This window comes from Balaenoptera acutorostrata, chromosome 8, assembly GCF_949987535.1.
Source record: "Balaenoptera acutorostrata chromosome 8, mBalAcu1.1, whole genome shotgun sequence".
Lineage (NCBI taxonomy): Eukaryota > Metazoa > Chordata > Mammalia > Artiodactyla > Balaenopteridae > Balaenoptera > Balaenoptera acutorostrata.
Genome location: NC_080071.1, coordinates 81,384,779 through 81,410,990, shown reverse-complemented (window position 1 = coordinate 81,410,990; position 26,212 = coordinate 81,384,779). Strand labels below are relative to the sequence as shown.

General features: G+C 40.5%; 1 protein-coding gene across 10 annotated transcripts in view; it reads left to right on the top strand.

Moving 5' to 3' along the window:
- The window catches only part of DOCK10 (dedicator of cytokinesis 10), a 289,663-nt gene that overhangs the window by 107,460 nt on the left and 155,991 nt on the right, over positions 1-26,212 (top strand). For 8 of the 10 annotated variants that reach the window (XM_057551339.1, XM_057551337.1, XM_057551336.1 and 5 more), the window contains exon 2: positions 21,180-21,299. In XM_057551339.1, coding sequence (XP_057407322.1) covers positions 21,180-21,299 — 120 coding nt within the window. Of the gene's footprint in view, positions 1-4,479; positions 4,707-21,179; positions 21,300-26,212 lie in introns of those variants that run through there. The other 2 variants (XM_028169022.2, XM_007166735.3) reach the window with 2 other exon arrangements.

The window sequence follows — 26,212 nt, the reverse complement described above, 5'->3', positions numbered from 1 at the left end:
AGTTAGGAAGCGTGGACCCAGGAGCTACCTCTAAGCAGATTCCAGATCCCATGGTTTTAACCATTGTATCTTATGCCTTCTCTATGCTACATTCCTCTTTCCTAGGGTATCCTTTACCCTTCTCCCATCTATTTGACTCAAACCTATTCAAAGTCTCCCTTAGGTCCTGTCTTTATTATAAAAGCTTTCCCAGTCTCCTTTACATTTTAGTGAACTCCTCTGTCAGGTACAAACTTCTCAAGGCTAGGAAGAGTATTACATATTTCTCACGAAGCACAGCAATGCCTTGAGTATAGTAATTAATTCTGATCATTGATTGGTACCGGATTTCTTTACTAATGAACTTGACAGTGATTCCTTGTGGTTGAGCCAGCTAATCTCTGATTTCTCTTTATTGCCCATTCTTGCCCAGTGCCCTAGTTAGGTTCTTTGATTGTCAACAAGTGTCCGAACTTAAGCAGAAAAGGAATTTTTTGGAATGGCGTGGGGTATCACAGAATGCTGCAGAAACAGACTTGGTCTGAAATCAAGGAGGGCGAAGCTCAGTAGAAGCTCAACTGTGCCGTCCCATGGAACACTGAACTCCATGCTACCGGATTTTCTCCTCCTTTGCAGTCACCACAGGTTATGTCTTTCTGACATCCCCGTATACTGCCCAGCAATGCCTCCTTTTGCCAATATTAAAGGTAGCTGCAATCAACAGCTTAGCAAGGAGAGAAATGAGTCATTCTCACATTGCAGAAGTCGGGAAATGGGAGGGACTCGAGGATAAAGAACTGTGGCACCTAAAGAGGAATAGAGGAGAGACGAGATGCAACTGTTAGAAAGAGAGGAAGTCACTTAACGAGTTGCTCAAGATTATTAAATGCTTCCTTATAAGACAACATTCCTATCTTCTAAAACTGTGAGCTAGGGATTTAGGGTAACATGAATAAGCGGGTCCCCAGATGGACCTCAGAGATTGGTGACCCCCGACCATGCACACACATTTTCTGAGTCCTTACATTTTCCTGGTGAGTGAGTCCAGTTTTGTTAGATTCTCAAATAGGTCCATGATCCAAAAGGGTTGTGAAATACGACTTTCAGCTATTAAAATAGAAACATAATCTTACATACTCGGGAAATCAGGTGACCCAAAAAGGCAGACTCTCATCATATAAGGAAGAAAGTTAAATCTGAAAATTCTGCATGTGCTATAATGTACCCGCTCATCCAACAGATGCCAAAGAGTTACTCAGAGTGTGAACGTTGATAAGAGCGAAAGACAGACAGTGGAATTTCTGTATATCCCATGACCATGGATCAAAACGGCTTCTGCTCTGTGGAATCTTTGGATGCCTACTTAAACCAATTACAGAATAACAATATAGTTTACCTCCTCAGTTGTTATTTTTGTAGCATCTTGCTATTTTTCTCATAGTTTTTGAAAGAAGTTTCCTCGGTCTCCATGTTTTGGCAAGGTCTCCATACTTTGGCAAGGAATAAGTGGTATCTCTTTTTTTTTTTTTTTTTAATTTATTTATTTATTTATTTATTTATGGCTGTGTTGGGTCTTCGTTTCTGTGCGAGGGCTTTCTCTAGTTGTGGCAAGCGGGGGCCACTCTTCATCGCGGTGCGCGGGCCTCTCACTATCGCGGCCTCTCTTGTTGCGGAGCACAGGCTCCAGACGCGCAGGCTCAGTAGTTGTGGCTCATGGGCCCATGGGCCCATGGGGTCCACGGCATGTGGGATCTTCCCAGACCAGGGCTCGAACCCGTGTCCCCTGCATTGGCAGGCAGATTCTCAACCACTGCGCCACCAGGGAAGCCCAGCGGTATCTCTTTTTGCCTATCTTGCACAAATCTCTGCATAAGAAGGTAGAGGTACACAAGAGTCTAGAGTCCGGGGGATACATATGTGCATCAACTAAATCTGGTCTTTATTGGGGAAATACTATTGGGGAATGGCCTATGTCAGGATAAAGCGACCGTGATAAAGGGGAAGGCTTATTACAGATTAAATAATAATCAATAATGAGGCTTATTAAATAAGGAAATGGCATCTATTAGTGCCTTGTCTTTGGAACTAGCTGGTTGAGTGGGAGCTCCCCTGAGAATAGCCACCTTCATTACAGAATCAGAACTATGTTTGCAGAAGTGGCTTCTCAGGGTGAGATACGAACTTCTTATCCCGTCTTGTCTAGGACCCCCTCCTCCTCCCCCACACACACAAAGGCAATGGGGGAGCATCCAAAGCCATCAGAGGAGGCTTTCTGAGGAAGAGACATTTCAAGTAAAGACTGAAGGAAGCTGAGGAAAAGCCACATGGATATGTGGGACCATTCGCTCCTGGGTGGCAAGCTGGCATCATCCGTGGCAGACATCGGGGCCTGCACCATTAACCGTGCTGAGCTCTAGAAAGAGAAGGCAAGGCTCTGGAGCAAAAGCCCCCCCAAAACCCCCGACTCATTGTGTTTACTCATTGTTCCCCTCCTCTGGTCGCTCTTCCCATTCCCATCTGTACCCTGAGTCCTGCTTCCAGCTAAAACACGCATGCAATAGCAGCCTTGTTATTTTTCTTTCTTAAAGTTCAAAACTCCCAGAATACTGAGAGCCTTTTGCACAGAAATTGCTCACCTGGTTAAGCTTCTTGCTTGCGTCCACACTGCACATCACACTGCTCTTTGTGCAAAGATGCCCCAACAAGTGTCTGTGGAACTGACTCCCTGACAGTTACTCCCTTCAAAATGCCCCTTGCTCAGGACTCATCTCCTGGGAGAGGTGGTAGGAGCTTGTGTCTCGGTGGTTGTGAAGATCAGTCCTCGATGGAAATATTCCTTCAACCATCTTTCAAACCCCATAGTCCTTCCTAGACAGGCAATGGTTCCTTTAGCACCTGCATCACACCGATGGACACCTCCATTGAGGGGGTCCACCCTGCAGATGAAGAAACCAACTCTTGAAGAAACTGAATGAATGTCTCCCACAACAATCGTTTTTCTTGAAGAAACTGAATGAATGTCTCCCACAACAATCGTTTTTTAGAACAATCGTTTTTTAGAATCATTTTTTAGCTGGGTGTTTTAGAACCCAGCTTTCTAATGTTTAATCTAATCAATTATTTCCTAGTCCTGTGGCCTCCAAATATTTCTTATCTCATGCACTTCGTAGAAAAAAGTTGGCTGCACTCCCATCCTCTGTGTGTATTTATAAATTATATAGTCCTTACCAATAGCTAATATTTCAAAACACAATATACATAGGGGACAAGGTTCATTGTTAAGCACAATATATATGTCCTTCCTTTATTCTTTTATTAAACAAGTATATATATACTGAGAATCTTCTGGAAGCCAGGCGTGGTTTTGATGACTGAAGACACAGTGAATGAAGCAAAAAAATTCCCACACTCTTGTGGCATAGAATCTAGTAGAGGATGACAGTCCGTAAGTAAAATAAGGAAAATGTATAGTAGCGTCACATGCTAGTAAGTGCCATGGGGAAAAATAAAACAGGAAGGAGCACTGGGGTGGGTTTGAGGGGAGAGGTGCACTTTTAAATTGCCCGAGAGAAAGGGAGTAAAGATCTAAAGATTAGGGGCTTCCCTGGTGGCGCAGTGGTTGAGAATCTGCCTGCTAATGCAGGGGACACGGGTTCGAGCCCTGGTCTGGGAAGATCCCACATGCCGCGGAGCGGCTGGGCCCGTGAGCCACAGCTACTGAGCCTGCGCGTCTGGAGCCTGTGCCCCGCAACGGGAGGGGCCGCGATAGTGAAAGGCCCGCGCACCGCGATGAAGAGCGGTCCCCGCACCGCGATGAAGAGTGGCCCCCACTTGCCGTAACCAGAGAAAGCCCTCGCACGAACCGAAGACCCAACACAGCCAAAAATAAATAAATAAATAAATAAAGTAGCTATAAAATTAAAAAAAAAAAAAAAAAAAAAAGATCTAAAGATTAGGGAATTAACTATTTGACTATTTGTAACCATTTGACCGTAGAGAATGAAGGTGTCCATGTCAATGTGTTATGTTAAATAGTAGTAAAGCACAGTTTCTCTATTTAGATGACTAATGTAAATAGAATTCTAATATTTTCCCCTTGTGCCTAAGTGATCCTCTCGGGCACCTCCCTGGAAAGACCGTTAATGTAATCTACGCATACATGACCAAATGATTATTACAGTTCATCTTTGGGATCTAGCCGCAGTGATAAAATTTGGATGGCTGTTTTACACTGACAGACATGGCAGCCTACCATAAATTAGCTCTTCGATTCAGTCTTGACTTGGTTCCAAGGGTGAGTTTACATCCTATGGTTTATTTAGCTGTGAGCAATTCTCTTAAACATCCAAAGTCATTTTGTGTTTTTCATCTTGCTTTAAAGCAGGTGATTAGGGAGAATACATGCACAAAAGCGCTTCTGAACAGCTGATAGTTACTCACTCACAGGAAGCAGGAACTTGTCGGTTTTCTTTTCCTTTCTGTTCAGTTATGTTAATGTAGCATGAGCATTTCCCTTTTTACCAGAGAAGAAAAATTTGTTCGGCCTGGTGAAGCTTCAGAAGGAAGAGGCTTAAAGAAATTGATATTTTTAAATATCTTGCCACTCAAATAACAACAATACAATGAGCTTCCGAGGAAAGGTTTTTAAACGGGATCCCAGTGAATTTTGGAAGAAGAGACGAACAATGAGGAGAAAAAATCAAGAAGAAATCCACAGATTTAGTTCTGTAGGTATCTGAATGTTGTTTGCTTTCCATCTTTTCTTCAATACTTAAAAAAAAAAAAAAAAAAAGATTAGTTCTGGAGTGGTATGCTAACCTAGGCTATGGGCAAAGTCTTAGATGGAACAGAATATTCAACCCGGTTCATAAATATCCTTTTTTACTTACATCATTATTTTTTAATTACTTCCATCATTAGTTTAAAACATATTGGAAGAGGTTGGAAGTAGCTAAAACATTACTGACTTATTTGGAATATTGGAATTACTTCCATCATTATTTTAAAACATGTTGATACAGGATTTAAATAGTTAAAATACTACTAGAATATTCTCTTTTTTAAAGAAAAGCCTACCATTGCCTCAATTAAGACCCCAATTGATGACTTGTATACAGTTGTGTTTTTTTTCCTTTTGTTTTGTTTTAATTAATTAATTTATTTTTGGCTGTGTTGGGTCTTCGTTGTGGTGCATGGGCTTCTCATTGCAGTGGCTTCTCTTGTTGCGGAGCATGGGCTCTAGGCAACTGGGCTTCAGTAGTTGTGGCATGCAGGCTCAGTAGTTGTGGCTCGTGGGCTCTAGAGCACAGGCTCAGTAGTTGTGGCACACGGGCTTAGTTGCTCCACAGCATGTGGGATCTTCCCGGATTAGGTCTCGAACCCGTGTCCCCTGCATTGGTAGGCGGATTCTTAACCCCTGGGCCACCAGGGAAGTCCCTACAGTTGTGTTTTTAAAAAAGTATTACTGCTCTATTTTTATCATGTACCACTCATGATTTGTTTTAAAGTTCTTAGAAAGAGCAACCCAAAATACGAAAGGAAATGTAAATAAGTATTTAATTAAATGAGCCAAGGAAGAGAGGAAAAATTGGTAAGTTTTAAAGGTAAAAAGATTTGGTTTTGTCTATTGTTAAAAAATGTTTTTGCTTTAGTATTCTTAAACAAAATGAGAAATCTGGAAAAGTGTACTTATTACAGAATTCTATCTGTAAGAACTATGGGTAGCTGAGTATCAGGGTGGATGGCTAGAGCTTCAGTGATTCACATGTAATGTGGCCCACTTTATATGCTAAATGGCTACAACAACATGACCGGGTAGCTCTTTTTACAGGAATGTTTATCTTACCAGGTGGTTCAAGTTTTGCTTGCTTTTCTTCAAGGCAGGGGTTCTTCAGCTCATCATACTGTCATTTTGGGTTGGAGAGTTCTTTGTTGTTTGGGGCCGTCCTGTGCATTGTACAATATTTAGTGACATCCTGGGCCTTAACCACTAGATGCTGGTGGAAAGCTCTGCCCCATTTTGACAAGCAAAAATGTCTCCAAGCATTGCCAAATGTCACCTTGGGCAGGGAGGGTGATCTTCCAGGTGGAGAACCACTGCTCTAGGGGTAAATAATCTTTTTGTTTATATAAACACCTTTAATCTAGAAACAGAACAGCTTAAAAAATATATATACATTTGATAATATAGTGATTGTTTATGAATAGTCATTGAATAAATATGAATAATCAGATTAATGAATAGTCACTCAGTCTTTGATAGGCCAAAATCAGGTACGGAATACTCTGTCTCAGGTAATAGTGGTTGTCTTTATACTTACAATCTGTCTGGTGGTAATGTAGTAGGATTAGAATTTACTGGAGGTCTGGTTCATAGGATTGATGCCTTGCTATTTCTACCACAGGATCTTAGTAGTACACGTCTCCCACTGGGAAACATGGGTAATTGACCCCCTTGACCTTGTTCCCATGGGATGTGCCCGGGTCTTTCCACTCAGTGTTTCATAATGGGAATATGCAGAGTTCGGAACCTAACCTCTTGGTCCCCACTGGCCCCAAAGGCTGCTCAGTTGTGACTTCTCTACCAGCCCCATAAAAGCCTCATAGGTTGTTTACCATCAGCCTGTTAAAGAGGATAAGTGTTTGAAAACTGGTTTGGTTTGAGATTATGTTAACCTTCAGACCAGTCCAAAAAATGTTAATTTCCTAACTGCCTTTCTCTCAGTGGAATTTAGAAGTTCCAAGGGTTATGTCACCATAAGGTTTACTTCTTTTTGTGTCCACTAAAAGAGATAACACACAGGAGAAGAACGTGTCTATCTTACAGAGACCACACGCAGGATTTGGCATTAGAACAGTCCCTGGTGTGTCTCCACATAATGAAGCTAATCACTCCGTGAATTATCTTAATTGCATTTGAAGGTATTGCTACTGAGAACTATGGGGAAAGCAGCCAGTAAGGATGGAGTGTTTTCCCCACAGCATTCAGTAGCTGTGCATTCACATTTAATTAAGATCATTCATACAGTGATTCGCTTTCTTCTGTAGAAGGCGCTGGGACTCCCTGCTGCTGTTGCCTGCTTTTGGTCCTCCTAAGATAGGCATATCTTCTTTCACAGGTTGTCTCTTCTGTTGAGTAGGGGATTGCTCAATCCATCCTTAGGTATTATCCTGGGCTTTCATTTTAGAAAAAAAAAAAGAGACTCCAAGAAAGTGAAGCATGTAATTAGAGGACGAGGGGGTAATTCTGACTCTCTCACCCACCATCCATGTGACCTTGGGCAGGTTACTTAAATCGCTCTGAGCCTCAGCTGCCCCTTCCGTAAAATGCTCCTAACAATACCTGCCCTGTCTTAAGATTGTTTACTGGAATTCATTTTGATCATGTGGATTCTGAACATGATTTGAACATTGTAAAAATTTATGAGTTGCAAGTGTTATGGAGTATTAATAAAACCAAGTAAAATGTCTCCATTTCCAAGGGCAGAGGAAGGGGGGTATAACTGTGGAGTGAGATTGTCTTTTCAGTGACTGCAACGTTGAAGCCACTGGGCTATAGGTGACTCCTTCCTCCCGGGACCCTTTTTCAATGACAGAGCCACTCAGTAGACAAAATTCTGAATTGCATCAAGCTGAGTGCTCACGGGGGTCCCAGATCACTCTGTGTGTCAGTGAGGTTTGCCTTAGAAATGCCATTTCCCACCCTGGCTCCCACCGAAGCCCAGCTTAGCTGAAGCCCATCCAGAACCAGATTGGACTTTCCACAGCACATTCATCTAAGCTTTTCAAAAGCTAAACCAACATCTCGAGACCTGCTTCTGAGATGACTGGATAGGTGATAAGGAAGAAGCAATTCAAGTGTCAAAATGCCCAACAAATGAAGATAAGGCTTACAGTTAGGTCAGAGAATAAAACAATGATTTCTTTTGAATTTTTGGATATAATTATATATTGTGGTGAAAGGAGAAATAATGATCGCTGGAAATAATTATCACAGATTGTGTTTTTATAATGATTGTGGGGATTCTGAATTCAACAAAGCATTTCTTGCTCTAAGACAAATTTAGAAATGGTTTAGTATCATAGTAGTCTAGAATACTTAACCGGAAGTCTGTGACTTCCTAAGTGGTATACAACCCAAACTTTATACTCTCATGACCCAGACTGACAATTTTGTTTATTTGGTTTTCTTCAAATGCCGTTTGAAGCTGTTTGTTTAACCCTGTTGGAATTTTTTATTGTTTTGGAAGCTTCCCTTATTAATCCAGTTTTCAGGTGTCTTGTCTAAGAAATCCCTTTCCATGTTTTAATCCACTTATCACAGACAACATACAATACGAGACAATGCAACTGCATTATAAGAAAAGTTTGAGGAAAATGGAACTTACTTGTTAGATCATCAAGTAGAACTACTTCCCTTAATTTTTGAAGTGTGTATGGTGTTCTGTAGTTGAAGGTTTTCTCTTTAACTGTCTTTCTATTTTTATTTTTCTTTTTTTATCCAATCGTTCAGTATGATCTCTGGTGCATAGGGCGGAGGTTAATAAAAAGACAGTTTCCTTCCTAAGTTACATATCCTAATTTAGAAAGATTAAATATACTATTGAATTGAGTTATGATATCAGTCATCTGTACCATCAGAAAAACATGCAAAATTTATTTAAGTAAATGTGAGTTGTTATTTTTAAGTTGTTACTGGCCTGTGGATAATTAATCTGCAGGATTTCAAAGTGTTTAGAAGACATTGGCTACAAATGAAAATCCCTCCTCCTCTTTAGTCATAGCCTGTTAGCACTTTAATAGAAAATTGAAAATTGTAGAAAACTGTAGATGGAGGATGTAATCTGAAATATTTGTATCTCCTACATATGTCGTTTTATTAAATGTCTTGTGCTGTTGTCTTTCAAGTCTGTTTTTTTATCTTTACTCTTCCACGTTAATGTGGACAGCTTCTCCCTGGTCATCTGTGCTTCCTTCCTTACTGATACTGTTTTATACAAACATTCACAGTTACCTACTTAGGCTACTTTACAATGAACCAGTTAGCTGAAAGGAAGCACAGGATGGGGTCCCAGGAAACGATGAAATGAGACGGAATCAGGGTTGGAATACAACGTAAAGCAGGGATGAATGCTATAAATGGACAAGGTGGAAGGAAGTAAAGAAACAGGAGTCAACAGGGGATCTGAATTCACTCCAGACCACAGAAATGGAGAAGTGTAAGTTGAAACTGGATCTGAGGACTCTGCCTGTGGCTGAAGTGATAGGGAACAGCTAGCTCAGATGCTGCGTAGCTGCAGAGAAGACGCTTTCAAAATGGATTTAGGATTAGTACCTGCAATTGAACCAAGAATGACCTTACTTTCCTCGAGACTGAGTGCTAGGAGAGGGAGCAGAGTTAAATCCAGAGAGAGACAAGGTGGAGAAGAACTGCCAAGCCAAACTGGGCAGAGCTTAGCTCCATGACGATGTTTTTACAACTATCTGAGCAGGAGGTGGACCATTTGTCAGAGGGGGGCGGGGAGGGGGCACAGTGGACAGAAAGTAACACCATGATCCCCCCATCTTTTATTTCCCAGATGACAGCAGTACAAAACTTTCTTAATTCAGAGAGTCCCTCAATTGGTGGCAGTTTCCACTGTGGTTTTTGACACAAACGTTATCTAGCATTCTCAGTTGGAAAACTTCAGTCTTCCACCTGTCTTCTCTTTCTTATGTGTCTCCTTTACTCCTCATACAAAACACTTCATTTCTGACATCTCTGGTCACCCAGTGTGTGGAGGTTTTTCCCCACACCAAGAAATTCTGTGTGACACCGGCTGGGTGTCCTTAATTTAACTCGGTTCTAACACCGCCTACCTGGAGGTCACGTCAGATCTCACAGGTTAAGCTCAGTCCTACGAGGCTACCCCCGATCCCATGTCAGATGCCAACCACAAGTCTAGGTTATCACCTGTGCTTCTGACCCACCGGCTATGGATTGGAGGTTCCAGCCACCCCCTCCTTGGACTTCAGTCGCCAGGTGCAAGTCCAAGTTGCTATCTGTACTTCTGGTCCACTGGCTATAAGTCACAGGTTCCCATGATCCCCTCTCCGGTTCGACTAATTTGCTAAAGCAGCTCACAGAACTCAGAGAAACATTTTACTTACTAGATCACTGGTTTACTATAGAAGGATATAACTCAGGAACAGCCAGATGGAAGGGATGCATAGGGCAAGGTATGGGGAAAGGCACCAATCTCCCCCAGTCTCCAGGTGTTCACCAACCCAGAAGCTCTCCAAACGCCATCCTTTTGGGTTTTTATAAAGGCTTCATTACACAGGCATTGTTGATTAAGTCATTGGCTCTTAAAACACTGATTCAACCTCAAACCCCACTTGATCTCCCCAGAGGTCAGGGAGGTGGGACTGAAAGGTCTAACTCTCTAATCACGTGGTTGGTTCTCATGGAAACCAACCTCCCACCCCCCACCCTGTCCAAAAGTCATCTCATTCACATGACAAAAAATACCTTTATCGTGCTCTTTGGAAATTCCAAGGGTTTTAGGAGCTCAGTGCCATAAAGGAGGATGAAGACCAAATTTATATTTCTTATTATAAATCATAATATCACACATTCATTATATGATTCCTTAATATACCTTTTCATCTCCTTTTCTTCATCTTCCTTAGCATTTTAGAAATGTTTCTTAGTCCTCTGTCCCTACCACTTCCTCCCCTGAGGTGCTCAGTGACCTCCCCCCAGCCCCCAGCCTTCTAATTTCCCTCACTTTAGAAACTGACAAAGGGAGCAGGGACAGTACCCAAACTACAGCTCTATTGTAGAATCTTCCCAATAGGAAAACAAAAAGCATTTCTGATTCTTATTCCTGCAAAGCTATGACCTTTGCTGGTAGAGTGTAGTGGAGGGGACCAAAGGCTTTATGCTGAGCTGGACTGAAATATCAGTTCTTCCATCAAGTTGCTGAGCAGGTCCTCAGATTCCAAGTTTCTGCATTTGTAAAATAAAGCAATGATGACCTCTTCTAGGCTTGGTATGAATATTCAATGAGAGAAAGTGTTAAATACTTATTATAGGCCTTGCCATTTGATCATGGTAATAGTAGTAGGAAAATAAAAGCTATCATTAGCATATATGGGGTAAATGATAAAAAATGGTAGTGTCTAAAGTTACTATTAGTATTAAATTTTTTGGTGTGACTATACTATTTCTACAAGTAAAAATATATGAATTGGTTTTAATACAACAAATATAGCAAATGTTTTCCCTTAAGATGAAAATGACAGAATGAAGAAAGGTGATACAGGGCCAACAATGGCTTAGAGACACCTGGTCGGTCATCTCTAACACAACTTCCAATGCAACCTGGCACCTCCTATAGAGACAAAATTATAGTTTGTGACAACATCAGCACTGAAAGCAAATGTGGACATAAACTTATTTTTTGGCCCCAGTTGCTCTGGTGACATCAGAGAGGGATGATTAGAATGGATTATGCTTAGTGGAAAATTAGAGATGAAGGCTGCACTGAGTTTATCACCTTGGAAAACCAAGAAGGTATTTGTCCCCCATTCTCAGGATGCATGATATCTGATGTATTTTTTATAGAGTAGGATGACGTTGGAATTCATTAGTAACACATGAGTGTACTAAACCTACATCCTGTACTTCAAGGAGTCATTGGCTACAGGAGAGGTTCTCCTTTAAGATGATTCAAATCTAGACAAAGATAAGTTGAGGAAATAATAGTCCCTTATTGTAGATGCTGCTCCTTGATTTATATCATTTTAGATTCTTTTAGATGCAAGCAGAGGAAACCTTCCCTGGTAAACAAACATATCCAGAGAAGGGAACAGAAGGAAGAATGGAGAGACAGGCTGGGCAAAGAACAAGAATGGACTTAGAGCAGCTCGGGGCAGTGGGAAACAGGGATGGTCTTGGTGTTTGGAACTAATGGACGGTCATGTGGGATTTTGGCATCTCTCCTTCAAGATTCAGAGTCTTGGAGGGAAGTGTTGAATGGGCTGGGGTCACATGCTCTTGATCACAGAAAAACAGGACTCTTTAAATTATCAGACCCACCAACACTGCTCTTTACAGGGAAGGAGAAAGAAGTAAGCCCTCAGAAGGAAATTAACATGCTTGTACTAAAAGAAAGCAGGATGGCTGTTCTTTAGGTCAAAAAACAACAAATGACCACTATGCATATTCAATTTCAAGTAGCCAAAGGTTAAGAAAGGAAATAAAAGAATGAGCTGACCAATCATTATGGGAAGATTTATTGGACATATATAATTCATGTTGTTGTTGACAGGACTATTTACATTCATGTATTTGTGATATGTATGTGTTTATGTACACACACACATACACACATATCTCTCACATTTGACTCATTTGTGTGCCTGTTAAAGTACTAAAATAGTATCAGAGTTTAAGCTGGTGGCAGCTTTCATCACAAACTTTATATAAATTAATCTAAAAATCCTGGCAGCTGGCTCAAAGGCGTTAATTTCCCTGGTGTCCGGCAGACTTGTAATTGGGTTGTGATGTATTTTTAATGATATTTATTACCTTTCAAGTGTTGCTAGAAAACTAAATGAGACATGTAATTTAATTTGATTTAGATCTTCTTTCCTACTTCTTTACAAGTACCAGTGTTAGGCAAAGAAGCAGGCACTTTTCTTTTTTCATTTGCTGAGCAAAAATGAGTGAATTTTGACATGCTCCTAAGAGATATATGTTGTTAAATTGCCTTTAAAAAGAAAATAAGACTGAAAAGATTTAAATTCAGTTTGAAACTATACCTTATTACATCCTATAAGTCTCTTCAGGTCCTTGATTTTCCTAATGAAATTAAGGGTTAATAAAATAGAATATCCTGATTTTTCTAACTATAATGTTTGTGTTGAATATGCTGACTAATAATCCTTCATATTTGCAAACAGCTTTGTAATTTACCAAGTTTAACCTGCTTTATATCACTGAAATGGACTAAGACATTTAAAGAGTTACTTTTGGCTGATTTCTTCTGAGATCTGTGTCCGTTTTTGTTACCAAGGGAACTGTTTCCAAATTCAGCTTAATCTGAGTTTGCCCAGCTGTACAGCTCTTAACTTTGACTTAGCTGGTGTTTTTCCATTCTCATGAAACTGTGTGGTTGAAGACAGAGAGAAGGTTAAAGGGTCAGCATAAGATGGCTTATTCCTTACTTAATTATTTCCTTTTTGGTAAGAAAATTTCGTCTTGCTTTCTGAAGCTCAAACATTTGAGAAGTTGTCCAGTGGAACTCCCTTTGATGAAAGGCTGAATTAAATCTGTCACACGACCACAGGCTGACAGCTGTGGCCGTGAATCCAGCTGTGTGAGGTCTTCACAAATTTCTTGTTTGTTTTAAACACAGATAGTGTGGAAGTTGGTTCCATTCCAGTTGCACTAAGGCCAAAGGGTCCTGGAGGAACTTGAGATCTAAAGAATCCATGTGTCATTTAGATCTCTTACTTTATTTAAGAAATGTAATCAGTCACCTTGATAATATTGAAATTAATTAACAGCTGTGTTGTTTCTAATTTGTTTTGGAGATGTCGAGATGGGTATTTTTTTTTTTAGGTTCTGTCTAAAGACCCTGTGGATCCTCACTGTTCCCTATTTGTTTGTCTGTAGGTCAAGATATGAAGAGCATGTTTAAGTAATTGACATGTCATGCCCTACTAGAGCCTTCTGTACTGGTCCTGAAGTACATACCTATTTTTATTTGTTTTTCTGGGTCATTAGCCAGGATGAATAGTATTGTCAGCCGACGAAGGCATTCAGATATAAACTTAATTCTGTTATAAATACTCAAATTAGAATAAAGATTCAGATATCAGAAAGCGACAGGGGTGGTTGAGGAAAATAGAGGAAGTCTAGACTAGCATCACAGTAGACACTGCATGTCACAGAAGAAATACGAAACATCTCAAAGGTAGGGGAAAAAACTCTTTGCATAATACTGTTTCTTGAAAAGATCAGATTTTTTTGAAAAGCAGAACCAAGCAAGTAGTTCAGATCAGACTAACTAGAGTAACCCTAACAGTGAGTAACCAGTGCTTGGCTCCCTAATTACACTTAACATTTACAGCACAAACATGTGGCCCCAAACACAAGGGGTTTGCTATAGAGATTGTTCTCCATTTCTCATCCCATCAAACCCTTTTCCTGATTTTAGTCCTTAGCGATCCTATTAACTCCCTATTGCTAACAAACTTGACTTGCATGTGTGTAGGTTAGAGCTACAGAAAGAAATTCTAAATATCTTTTGATAAAACTTTGATTGTTGTCTAGGTATTTATCTTGGCAAAGCTAATGAGTTTAATACTAAACTAATCCTAAATTTAATCCTTTTCTTTTGATCTGAAAATATAAATACAAGAAAATATTTTCTAGGTTGGTTTCTCAAGGAAAATAAAAGGCAGAATTTCAAAGTCACTTTCATTTGCTGATATACATAATTAGATTGCCTTCCTTCTTCCTACTGGTCACAGAGCAGCCTGACTTGATTCAGGAGATACACAGAGGAGATGCTGCCCTTTTCTAAATTTCAGTGCTTTTCCTTATGCTTTTACCTCTTTTGCTTCCAGTAGAATCACTAATTATCAAGGTTTATTTGTTTGTTTGTTTGTTTGCTTTTTAAGGAAATTTAGATAATAAACGTAAAAGCATGTAGGACAGTTTCTGGTACATGAAGAATTTAGTATCACCAGTTTGATTGGTTGGTTGGTTTGACTTGGTGTTGGGATATATTTGGGGTTAAACGTATGTGGTAATTTTCAATTGTTTTCGAATAAAGAAAAATCTATATTTGCCTGGCTTCTGCTGGTTCGCTTAACACCCTCACATACTTCATCTCTTTGATCCTTATGACAGCACTGCTGTAAGCAGGAAGTTGCCCTTTGATTCATTTGAGTCAGTCTCACTAAGTCTCAGTTTAAATGACTGTCCAAGTTACTTAGCTGGGAGGTAAAAGACCCTGGACTTCGAACTAGAGATTCTGACTTCTAATCCTTTGCAAGAGTGGCCAATGCACAGAGCTGCTTAAGTAACTTACCAAATGTTTATGGTTCCCTACAGAGCTCAAAATACTTTCGTTAATAGATTGCTAATTGTTCTTCCCTTTCTTGCTGACATTAGCTTCTAAAACCACATACATAATCTGTAGTTATTTTCCCTGATCTCTTTTCACCAGTGTTTTAGTTCTCTTTTTTTAATTAATTGAGGTTGTTAGTGGTTGAACTTTCATGTGCTTTTCTATTTTCCCTCTTTGGTGGATTTTCAAAGGATAAACAATTTTAAAACCAAGCAACTCCCCAGTGTTTTCAGAGACATGAGAGTTTTGAAAGGCCAAGTTCATTTTTCACCATGATGAAAGAAATATATGTTCATTACAGAAAATTTGGAAAATGCAAAAATTCAAAATAACAAAATCCTAAACATCATAGTCCCATCTAAATATAATTGATAATATATGGATACAGATTTCTAATTCTTTTCTTTAATTTTTTTAAATTTTGTGCAGTTATTCAGTGTGCAGTATTTATTCCCACTTTTACTTAACAATACATAAGTAATTTTGCGTGTCATTGCAAACTTTAAAAACTCAGTTTTAATGAGCATGTATTGTTTCTTAGAATGGATATGCCATAATTCCCTAATCATTCTTTACCTTTAATAATTTATTGTTTCCCATTTTTAGCTCTCAGAGATCTAGCTATTCTGGACTCAATTCTAATGTCATAATATGTGTGAATCTAGAACCATTGTCAGGATGATTTTGACTTCCTTTCCTTCCTCCTTTCATTGTCTTCTTTCCTTTTGCGGCAATACTTGCCATCTTGATCATGGACCCCAACCTCCTCATGTTTCCCCACAAAAGCCAATCACATGCAAAATGTTGTGAGCTAACTAGCTTTACTGAATATTTGAAGAGTTACAAGGAGAATTACGGCATGTACCACACAATTTTTCATTGATATTTTTCCAACTCCTATCCTATTGTCAGTATCCTTCCCAAAGCCCATTATATCACTAAGCCTTTCTCCACTACATACGATTCTTGGAAAATATAAATCGCTTTTTGTGAACAACAGCTCTAGTGTCTTCACCTTTTAGATATAGCCTCCACCAGCCTGCCTGCCTTTCTTAGCCCTCTTGCATTAAAGTGAATGTATTTTCTCCATCATGTTAGAAAGGTAATATTGCAAAGATATCCTTGTATACTTCTTGGATTATCTGTATGATTATTTCTTTAAAATAGAGTCCCAGAAAAGGAATTCCTGGATGAAAGGATATAAACTTATTTACCCAACAGATATTTATTGAGCACCTATTATTTGCTCTCTGTACACATTAAATTTACAATACAAGTGCCTTAAATCCATGACTAGTGAAAATTTAAAACTCGCAGCCTTTATCTACTTAACACTTATGTAATGAGTACTATGGGTATAGTGTTGTTCTAAGAGCATAACAGATATTACCTCATTCAGTCCTATGAGCTAACTCCTACTAAAATGTCCATTTTACAGATTGGGAAACTAAGGCACAGAGATTCTAACATGCCCAAAGTTCCATAGCCCATAAGTGGCAATGCCAGGACTAGGAGCCCAGGAATTCTGGTTCTAGAGTGCATGTTACAGTCTCTGTTGCATCTCAACATAGAAAACCTATAATCACACTTCCCTAAAACGAGGCTGTGTGGCCTAGGTTATTTCTTAGATTCTGGAGAGATGTCTAGGTTGATCATTTAGTCATTTGACTTTTTTCAGTGTTACATACTTCAAATGCTTAGATCTTCAGTGTCATTTCTACACTCATTTGCTTTTGAATTATAATTATGAAAATAATTCAGATCTTTGTGGTAGCACACCATGTTCTTGAAATTAGAGTCTTTAGCTAAAGCATGGACAGTCTGCTTGTTTCAGACCAGTAAACAGCTCCTGGCTCAGGTTGTTACCAAGATGGCAGGTTCACCAATTCCAAGGCTTAGACTTGCGTTGGCGTTCCATGAGAAGTTGTGGAATAAGGAGCGGGGAAGAAAGCATTTGTTTTTGTGACAGGAGCCCATTCTTCTGCTGTGAAGTCGAATTGGAAGAGAGCTGTGGATCTGGGGGAGTAGATCAAACAAATGTCTTAATACTGTATCAAAAGAATAGCCCTATTCCCACATCGGTGCAACACCAGCCCTGCCACATAATGACGGGCACTGGTGGTTGCCTTTTCCCATGCCTGGAGTGATTTTAGAACAGCTAATGAAATTCATTACTCATTTGAGAGAAAAAGAGTAAGAGTAAAAAGCACTATAAAAGTCCAATCCAATTCAGGGTAATCTTGGCACATACCTTATCCCAGTTGGTGCATTTACAAAGGAAAGAGGCACATTAAATTCAGGAGGGACAACCCAACTGTTGTAAAGCTGTAAATCAATGCTTCTCAGTTCTCAGTTTCACTCAACATCTCTGTAAGGAGCACTAGTGAGAAATTAACCGACCCCATCATCTTTGTATACATCTGTCTCTTTGACCAAAACATGGAACTGACAGCTCTCTTGCTCCAGAGAAGACTACTGGTTGCATAGCCTGGATTCTCACCATCACAGATGCATAAAGCATCCTTGGCAAGCATCGCCAAATTCTAAGCTCTAGGTACTGTGGAAGATATCACTGTTATTTTTATTTATGAACCTCATATTCCCCAAATTATGAAACATTGAATATCTTGAATGTTGCACACTATTTAACAAATTCCCTGGAAAGATAGAATTTTACTTATCCCTCAGAGGTCAAAACTTAATAAATTATATGAAGCAGATCTGCTAGGCTTTGCAGCCCCAAGTCCAGATAACCTCAGTGCAATTTTAAACAGGAAAGGCTTAGTAAACCTCCTTCGTTAATTGGCTGGCATGTCATAGCCTGAAGTGAATAACTAAAAATATACCTTCCAACAGATGCTTACAGGCTATGCCATCTATTGTGTGTATCAAGGAGAGTTTAGGATTTAGTTTTCCTGTGGTTTTGTTAATAACCAGTGACTTGTGAACTATGATTTTCCTATTGTACTAATTTAGGTGGGATTCATTTTAGGTGGAGTTTGGGCCCTAGTAAAAATAAATAAATAAACAAGTAAGTACATAAATAAATAAATAAATAGAAAGATCTTCTTTGAAGGTCTCCTTGACCTGCGGTTGTTTATTAATGCTCAAGTTTTCGACTAATGGGAGATAAAATTAAAATGACAGTGAGAACAAGACTGTAGAAGGCCTTCTAAAACATCCTTATGTCATTTGCCTTTTTTTTTTTTTTTTTTTTGAGGCTTTCTCCATTTTATTTCTTTGGGAAAAGAAAACGAAGTCTTTCCATCGCATGTGGTAGAGATATATATTTATATATAATTTCTTTTGTGTTTGGAAATCCCAAAGCTAAGTCTGTTCATATTTTTTTCTATTTTTTTTTTTCCTACTAATGCCTCCTCTTCCCCCTGCCCCTCTGGCCCAGGCCCAGGTTGTGGGGCAGGTGCAGTGAAGGGTGAGTGGAACGGGCAGTGATTGCCAGGACAGCCCTCCACCCAGCTCAGAGATCTGGTGAGGGGCACCGGCAGGGGCTGTGCAGAAGGACAGAGGCCACAGGGCCACTCCTGTTTTTGTGGCGGATGCACAGCTCGTTAAACAGTCACCAGTCATGGGAGGAGGCTGGTCAGGGGTCGGGGGATTGCTCACAGTAGTTAAACCTATAAATCGCAACGCACACTAAGCCACACTCCCACACTCCTATGCATGTCGGTGTGAAGAAGGGGGAGAAAAGGGAAAGTGTTAGTAATCACATCATGAGCTGTTGGTAGAAGGGCATCAGACACTTGAGCTGAAGAAACAGTGAGGAAAAGAGGCTTACCAACCAACTCGATGGCAGAGATAAGAGCTTCCTGACCGTTTTACAGTGCATTCTGTTTTATTTGCTACGTTTCATACGCAAACACAATATTAAGGGGGGAGAAAAGAGATTCCAGAATAAGCCAGGTGTTTCAGACTTGAAGGCTTATTGGGGCAGCTGGTAATATATTATAAATGTGACATCGTGATACAAATGAACTTATTTACAAAGCAGAAACAGGCTCACAGACTTAGAGAATGAACTTACGGGTACCATTGGAGGAAGGGTGGGGGGGAAGGGATAGTTAGGGAGTGTGGGATTGACATGTACACACTGCCGTGTTTAAAATGGATAACCAACAAGGACCTACTGTATAGCACAGGGAACTCTGTTTAGTATTATGTAACAACCTAAATGGGAAAAGAATTTGAAAAAGAATAGATACATTTATATGTATAACTGAATCACTTTGCTGTACACCTGAAACTGTCACAACATTGTTCATCAGCTATACTCCAATATCAAATAAAAAGTTAAAAAAATTTTTTTTTAAATGTGACATTGCAGGGTAAGAGGTGATAGGCTACTGAGGTCTGTTGCTGACCTGGAGTGAAATACCACTACTCAAAGACATTCAAAGCCAACTAAAAACATTAAGATAAGTGAGCCAAAACAAACGTCTGGAGCCTGCATTTGCCTCTTGAGCTATCAATCTGTACTTCTTGGAATTAATTTTTGCCTGGGAAAATAGGGAATTGGAACCTAAAAGAAGTCTAAAATAGAATAATTATATCAAAAGGCAGGGAAAGGATGCAAGAAGGACTTTTTGCATCTTCTACTTGAAAATATTGAATGTCTCACAGCTTTCACTAAATGGATTATGTTGGGCAACTAAATTTCTTCTTTTCTCCAAGCGTGAAGCCCTGTGTTTTTATTTGCTAAATCAGCAATCTTAATTGAAGGGCCCTTCCAGAGAGAATATTCACCTTTCATCATCCTCCGTTTACTTAAGCATTTGTAAAATGGGTTTGTTTCTGTTCTGTTTCGGTGCAGAAAGTACATGGAAATCCTTGTTGTTGGCCCACCGTGTTACATTTTGTTTTGTTTTGTTTTTTACAGTTGGAAAAAAACATTGACTGCTACTTTGAGGAGCTCATTAGCAATTATTAAAATGTTGGTAACAGTTTCTGGAGTTTTACCAGCAGAGATCTTCCAAAGAAGACTTTAGAAGTTGAAGCTAAATCTGTGGGCTTTGCAGAGCGGGGAGGGGTGGGGTTGGTGGGAAAGTGTCTGCTGATGTCATTGACATGAACAACGAAACACATTTTTTTTTTTCATTTATGAGATCACTTCAGCATGCAGATTTCATGTTGACCACTCCAGCTTCCAGGAGCCCAAAAATAATCCAAACAATCATCCTTTTTTATTTAGGTTGCATGAATGCTTCATCCAAGGGCTAAGGGAACTTAGACTGTGTCCTTGGTCTTCTGTAATATTTTATTATTTATTTTGGGCTCCATCTTTCTCACTTTGTGAGTTCTATACAGTTTGGCGTAAACACATCAACTGTAGAATGAAACAACCACCTTTCTCCCATTGGCATTTATCTCTCGGGGAGCTTCTTTGAGGGAGGTGCCTTTCCCCTTGGCTTTAGGAGTTTAATGTGGTGAGATTATCTAGCTATTTTTTCAGACTCTTCTCCATTTTCACCACACTGTTTCCATATTAATTGTGTTGTTCCATTCTACTAAAGAATTACCTAACTTCTCTCTATATCGACAAAGAGGCTCAGAGCCAAGCAATTAATCCTGATACAGGATCCATGTTTCAGTGACAACTAAGACAGTCTGTGTTACTTTGATTGCTAGCAGGGAGCCAACGGCTTAAAATAGACCCAAGTAGACCTCACAAGGAAGTATCTAATTCATGAAAAATGATGATAATCATCATAATACTATAGCAAGTAAGGAGAAGGCCTTTCTCCACATTAACAAAGATCAGGTTTACATAAACATCTACTCTGTGGATATGACAAGGCTGAATACCATGTGCACTGGAGGCTCGGCGTTTAACTTACTGAGTGAGATGTCAGGTATTTCAAGATCTTCTCATATTATTTCAGATCTGGAAATAATAGTTATGTGGCTTTGCCCCAAATGCCCGGAGTCTCCATGACTCTCTTAGAAGGGTTGCACGATATCAAAGCTTTGGCGATTCTAAGAAATGAAATCCAACCAGATGTTGAGAAAAAGCAAGATTCTCTGTTTCAGTGGTTAATACGATATTTTCTTTGTCTACAGCAAGAAAAGCCCAGGCTTCTCCAGCCTTTGGATTATGAAACTGTCATTGAAGAACTTGAAAAGACGTATCAGAATGATCCCCTTCGAGATCTCCTATTCTTCCCCAGTGACGACTTTTCAGTAAGTGTTGTCTTTTCAAGCCATCTAAGGTCGGGAGGGCCCCACAAGGTGATAGTAGATCCTCCCAAATTGTGTCCCTGTCTTTCCTTATAGATTTGGGGAGCTCAGCCCTCTTCCTGTGGTCACCCTACATCACCGTCATCACAGATGGAATGCATATCCAGCAATAGAAAGTGCCCAAGGGCCTTCTAAAGTTGGAAGATTGGAGGCTCAGTGATACTGTGGCCATTCGGGATGGGAGGGGCATAGGGTGCTGCTTGGCTCCAGGTGGTACTGGTGTCCCTGCCAGCATCTTGGTTTCTAACCACTTACCTGGCCTCACAGAACACTTCCTCCCTTAGGCCATTTGTAACTGACAGCTTCCAAGCAACTGAAACCAACCAAAGGCAGAGGCGGGAATCTCTTGGCACAAAAGATGTAGGTCTTAAAAATCACCCTTAATCGTGGTTGTCCCTTGTTTAGCCTTGTGGGCAAGGAAAGGTAGGCAAGCGCGTCTTCACGGAAGGATTTGTGATCTGAGATGTGTCGCCTTTAGGACAATGCTCACTGGCACACAGAACACTCCAGCGGGTAGTGCAGGGAATGAATAAAAAGGAAATTCATTTTGGAGACAAGCACAGTAAAGTTATGGTTGATGAGCACCCATGTGTCCCAAGCATTCCATCTGTGGTCATCTGAAGCATGTTTAATTTGTTAGTGAATATCTATATAAACAGAGATCTCAGTGCGCAGATGGTAACCTTTCCTTTTTTTGTAAGAGAAAGGTAGTCTCAGACATCACAAACATGAACATCTTTTTTTTGTGTGTGTGTGGTTGGATATAATTTCTTTCTTTTTTTTTTAACATCTTTGAGTATAATTGCTTTACAATGTTGTGTTAGTTTCTGCTGTATAACAAAGTGCATCGGCTATACATATACACATATCCCCATATCCCCTCCCTCTTGTGTCTCCCTCCCTCCCACCCTCCCTATCCCACCCCTCTAGGTGATCACAAAGCACCAAGCTGATCTCCTTGTGCTATGCGGCTGCTTCTCACTAGCTATCTATTTTACATTTGGTAGTATATATAAGTCCATGCCAGTTTCTCACTTCGTCCCAGCTTCCCCTTCCCCCTCCCCATGTCCTCAAGTCCATTCTCTACATCTGCGTCTTTATTCCTGTCCTGCCCCTCGGTTCTTCTTAAAGCAGATGAAAAGGCAGCTCCGAGGTAACCTGTGGGACAGCCACTGTCCGCGGAAACCTCTGACGAGTCGCTGGGGCCCCAGGGCTTCCACTTCCTTAAACAGCCTCAAACTTCCATTCCTTCTCTTATCTTGGGGGCAGATCTGGCTTCTGGCTTCTAAAGGTTCATTTTTTTCACCTTTTTCCATGATTAATAAAAAAGAAGGTGTGTGGAAGTCAACAATTTTCTGTCCCAAGTACCAAGAATGATGGAAAGAAAGGAGACAGATTTGTAGACAGGAAAAAAGAAACTCTTCCCATCTGCTTTTCAGACTTTTAAATGTCTCTCGCTTGAGTGTTTGACACAGTTTAAAAGAGGCTTATCTCGGACAGAAATCTCGTTTCCGTGGTCGGACCAGGCCACGGGGCCTGAACTGCAAGCACAAAGTTGAACCACGTTTTATTTTTTAATTCCGCATCCTCATTTTCTTTCAGACCGAGGGTAAACCTTGAAACAGTCTCTTTCTGTCAAACAGCACACTCACAAACAACTTGACACTTGGAGCCCCTTTTCTTCTAGCTCTGTTACTCAGAAATGCGTCAGAAGCTACTCCAAGTTCCCCCAGCTCAAGAAGAGAATGGAGGCATGTAGATGCGATGTAACATTTGTACTGAATTTGAATTTAGTTTTTGGCATCTTTCCACACTCATTTAAGTTAAGACTGGTCTGATTACTCTGTGTCCTTTGCTATCCTTAACGGTGTAAACAGAGCATATAATAATGTACTTTGTTATTTTCCCAATGTAAACATTCCAATAAATACACTGAATCCTTTTATCCTGGGCTTGCTTAAGACCCATCTGTGGCCACCCCATTGCCTTCAAAACAAAGGGCAAACACTGTAGTATTTCCCGAGGGCTTCTCCACGATCTGGTCCTTGCCCATTTCTCAAGGCCATGGTCTTCCTCCCCAGCCCAACCCCCCACCCTGTCATACACAGTCACCCTCATTCCCAACTGGGGTAAAATACTAGCACAATTCTGAACGGAACATTCTATCACCCCTCACACGATGTCCTTCCTTTATTCATTCAACAAATATATAAGGTATAATACCGAATGTTAGGTATTAAAATATCTCAGAATGGGGAGACAGCAGTGATGAGACAGAAATTTCCTTGTTTTAATGAAGCTTACCTTCTGGTGGGAGGAATCAGGCAAATAAAATAAGTGAATAAATTAATTCGCAAGATTATTCAGATAAAGACCAGTTCTGTGAAGAATGAACGGGGCCGAGTAATAGAAGTAACGAGGGGAAGAACTGAGCTGGGCTGGATGATCAAGGGCGCCTCTGAGAAGCTGACATTTGAGCTGAGCTCTGAATTCCCAAAGACCAACCCTGCTAAAGCCTGGGGAAGGAAGGAGGGTTTGGGGCTGCAGGAAGCTGCTGCAAGGGCCCAGGAGAGGTCTGGGATTGAAGAGCGGTGTGGGTGGACAGCCAGAGTGGTCAGAGTTGAGGTCAGGCAAGGACAAGATAAGACATTTGCATCTTATTCTAAAGGCAAGTGGCAAGTCGCTGGAGTGTTTCAAGAAGGGGAACAAGTGACCTGGTGCATATTATTAAAAGCTCATCTGGCCTCTGCATGGAGAACACGTAACAGCGTGTAGAGGAAGCTGGGAACCAGCTGGGAGCATAGCTCCCAATTGGCAGGTGCTCAAGAGACATTTGATGCCACCCTATCATCAGAAAATATTGTATTAGACAAACAGCTAAATTTTCATTTCCATGAAATGATATTTTGACAAACAAAAGGATAGTATTGAATATTATTACCACGTAAAGTTGCCAGTTTTTGAACAGCATTCAGCTGGATTGGTTTCCTGCTTTCCTCCTCTACAGAGTAAGGGTTGACAAACAAAGGCTCATGGGTGGCCTGTTACCTAATTTTGTATGTCCCGTGAACTAAGAATGGTTTTTATGTTTTTTTAAACACTACCCTGTTTTATTTTCTTCATAGAATTGATTAAATAGTTGAAGGGAAAAAAAGAATATTTTATAACCCATGAAAATTATATGAAATTCAGATTTTGGTATCCATAAATAAAGTTTTATTGGAAGCCAATGACACCCATTCATTCACCTGTTGTCCGTGGCTGCTTTCATGATACAGCTGCAGAGTTACAACAGAGGTGCCGTAATTGTAGCAGAGAGAGAGGGCCCTAAAAGATTTACTATCCAACCCTTTACAGAAGAAGTTTGGGGATCCCCGCTATACAGTACAACCATGTTCGTTTTGGGGGGGTTTCCTCTCCCTCCATGTGGAGTAAAGCCCTTCTTTAAATGCCCTCTGCCACAGTCTGCTCCATCCACAGCCTGCATCACATTTCAGGGGTGTTGCTCGCCAACAGCAAGGCTTCTGTTCACCTGGCTAGGGTATCGTTTCCCAGGCCCATCCTTGAGCAGTGGGTAAGGATGCTCTGGGATATGTGTGCACAGCCCCCAGTCACCCAATGGGAGGTAGTAATTGAGTGGCCACTCCAATCCCAAAGCATCTCAGGATGGAAGGAGGGGAGTGGCCCCAAACTCTCCACCCTCCCTCCAATGTCCTTTCCAGTTGTGCCCTACAGATGGAAGAATCTAGCTCACTTCTGTGTTTCCATGTTACCAAGCGCCCACACTTGCAGTAGACATGATTCATTATTTGGTTTGTTTAATCAATATTTATTCAGCACCCACAAGGCGCTGAATATAGAGCAGCACTTTCTAGACAAGAGAGACTGACAAGAAAAACAAAAGCCCTGTGTTTAAGGAGTGTGCCCTAATATGGATGAAAACTAAAATTGATTAAGAATGCTTGTGGTTAAGAAATAACAAGAAACAAAGTCTTCATCTGGTCCTCTATACCCCTTAAAGGAGATTATTTTTTACCAAGACAGTATTCCATTCACACTGCTGGCCCAAGCCATCATCATCCTTTTTTGCCTGGATCCCCAGAAGTGGTCTTTAACTGGTCTTCCTGCATCCTTCTTTGCCTTGATTGATTTATTCAATGGAAGCTTTTGGAAATACAAGTCAGATAATGCCACGCCTCTAGTTAAAACTTTCCAGTGGTTTTCCATTGCCTTTAGAGTCAAATCCAGCTTCTCACCTGGCTCCTGATAATCTCTGAGCCGTTTTTCTCCTAGCCCTGTTTCCCTTGGTCACTACACAGATACCTAGCGTTCTTTGTGTTCCCTGCGTTTGCCCAGCCTGCCCCCTCTGTGGGGCCTTTACGCCCCTCGCACAGCTGGTTCGTGTCTTCCATTCACGATTCAGTTCAAATGCTACCTCCTGAAAGAACCATCTCTGACTTCCAACCTGCATTACCCCACCTCCACCCTGTGTTACTCTATCACATCCGCCTGTTTGCTTCTCTCTATAACACTTACCACTACCAAGGAAGATCTTGGTTTGCTTTTTCACTCTCTCACCATCAGTGAGTAACCTCAAGCAGGACAAGGATGTCCCTGCCTTGGTCATGGTAAGACCCCCAGCAACTAGAACAGCACTTGGCACCAAGCAGGTGGAAAATGAATATCTATTTCACGAGTTGTATTTCAGACACATGTAGGTTATTATTTTAGAATATAACTTTGAGTACCTTTAGGAACCAAAAAAGCTATTCTGAAATGAAATTTGAGAATAAAGAGAATGAAGTCATTGGTTTTGCTTGAGATCATTAATATGATACTTTCCTCTTCGACACAAC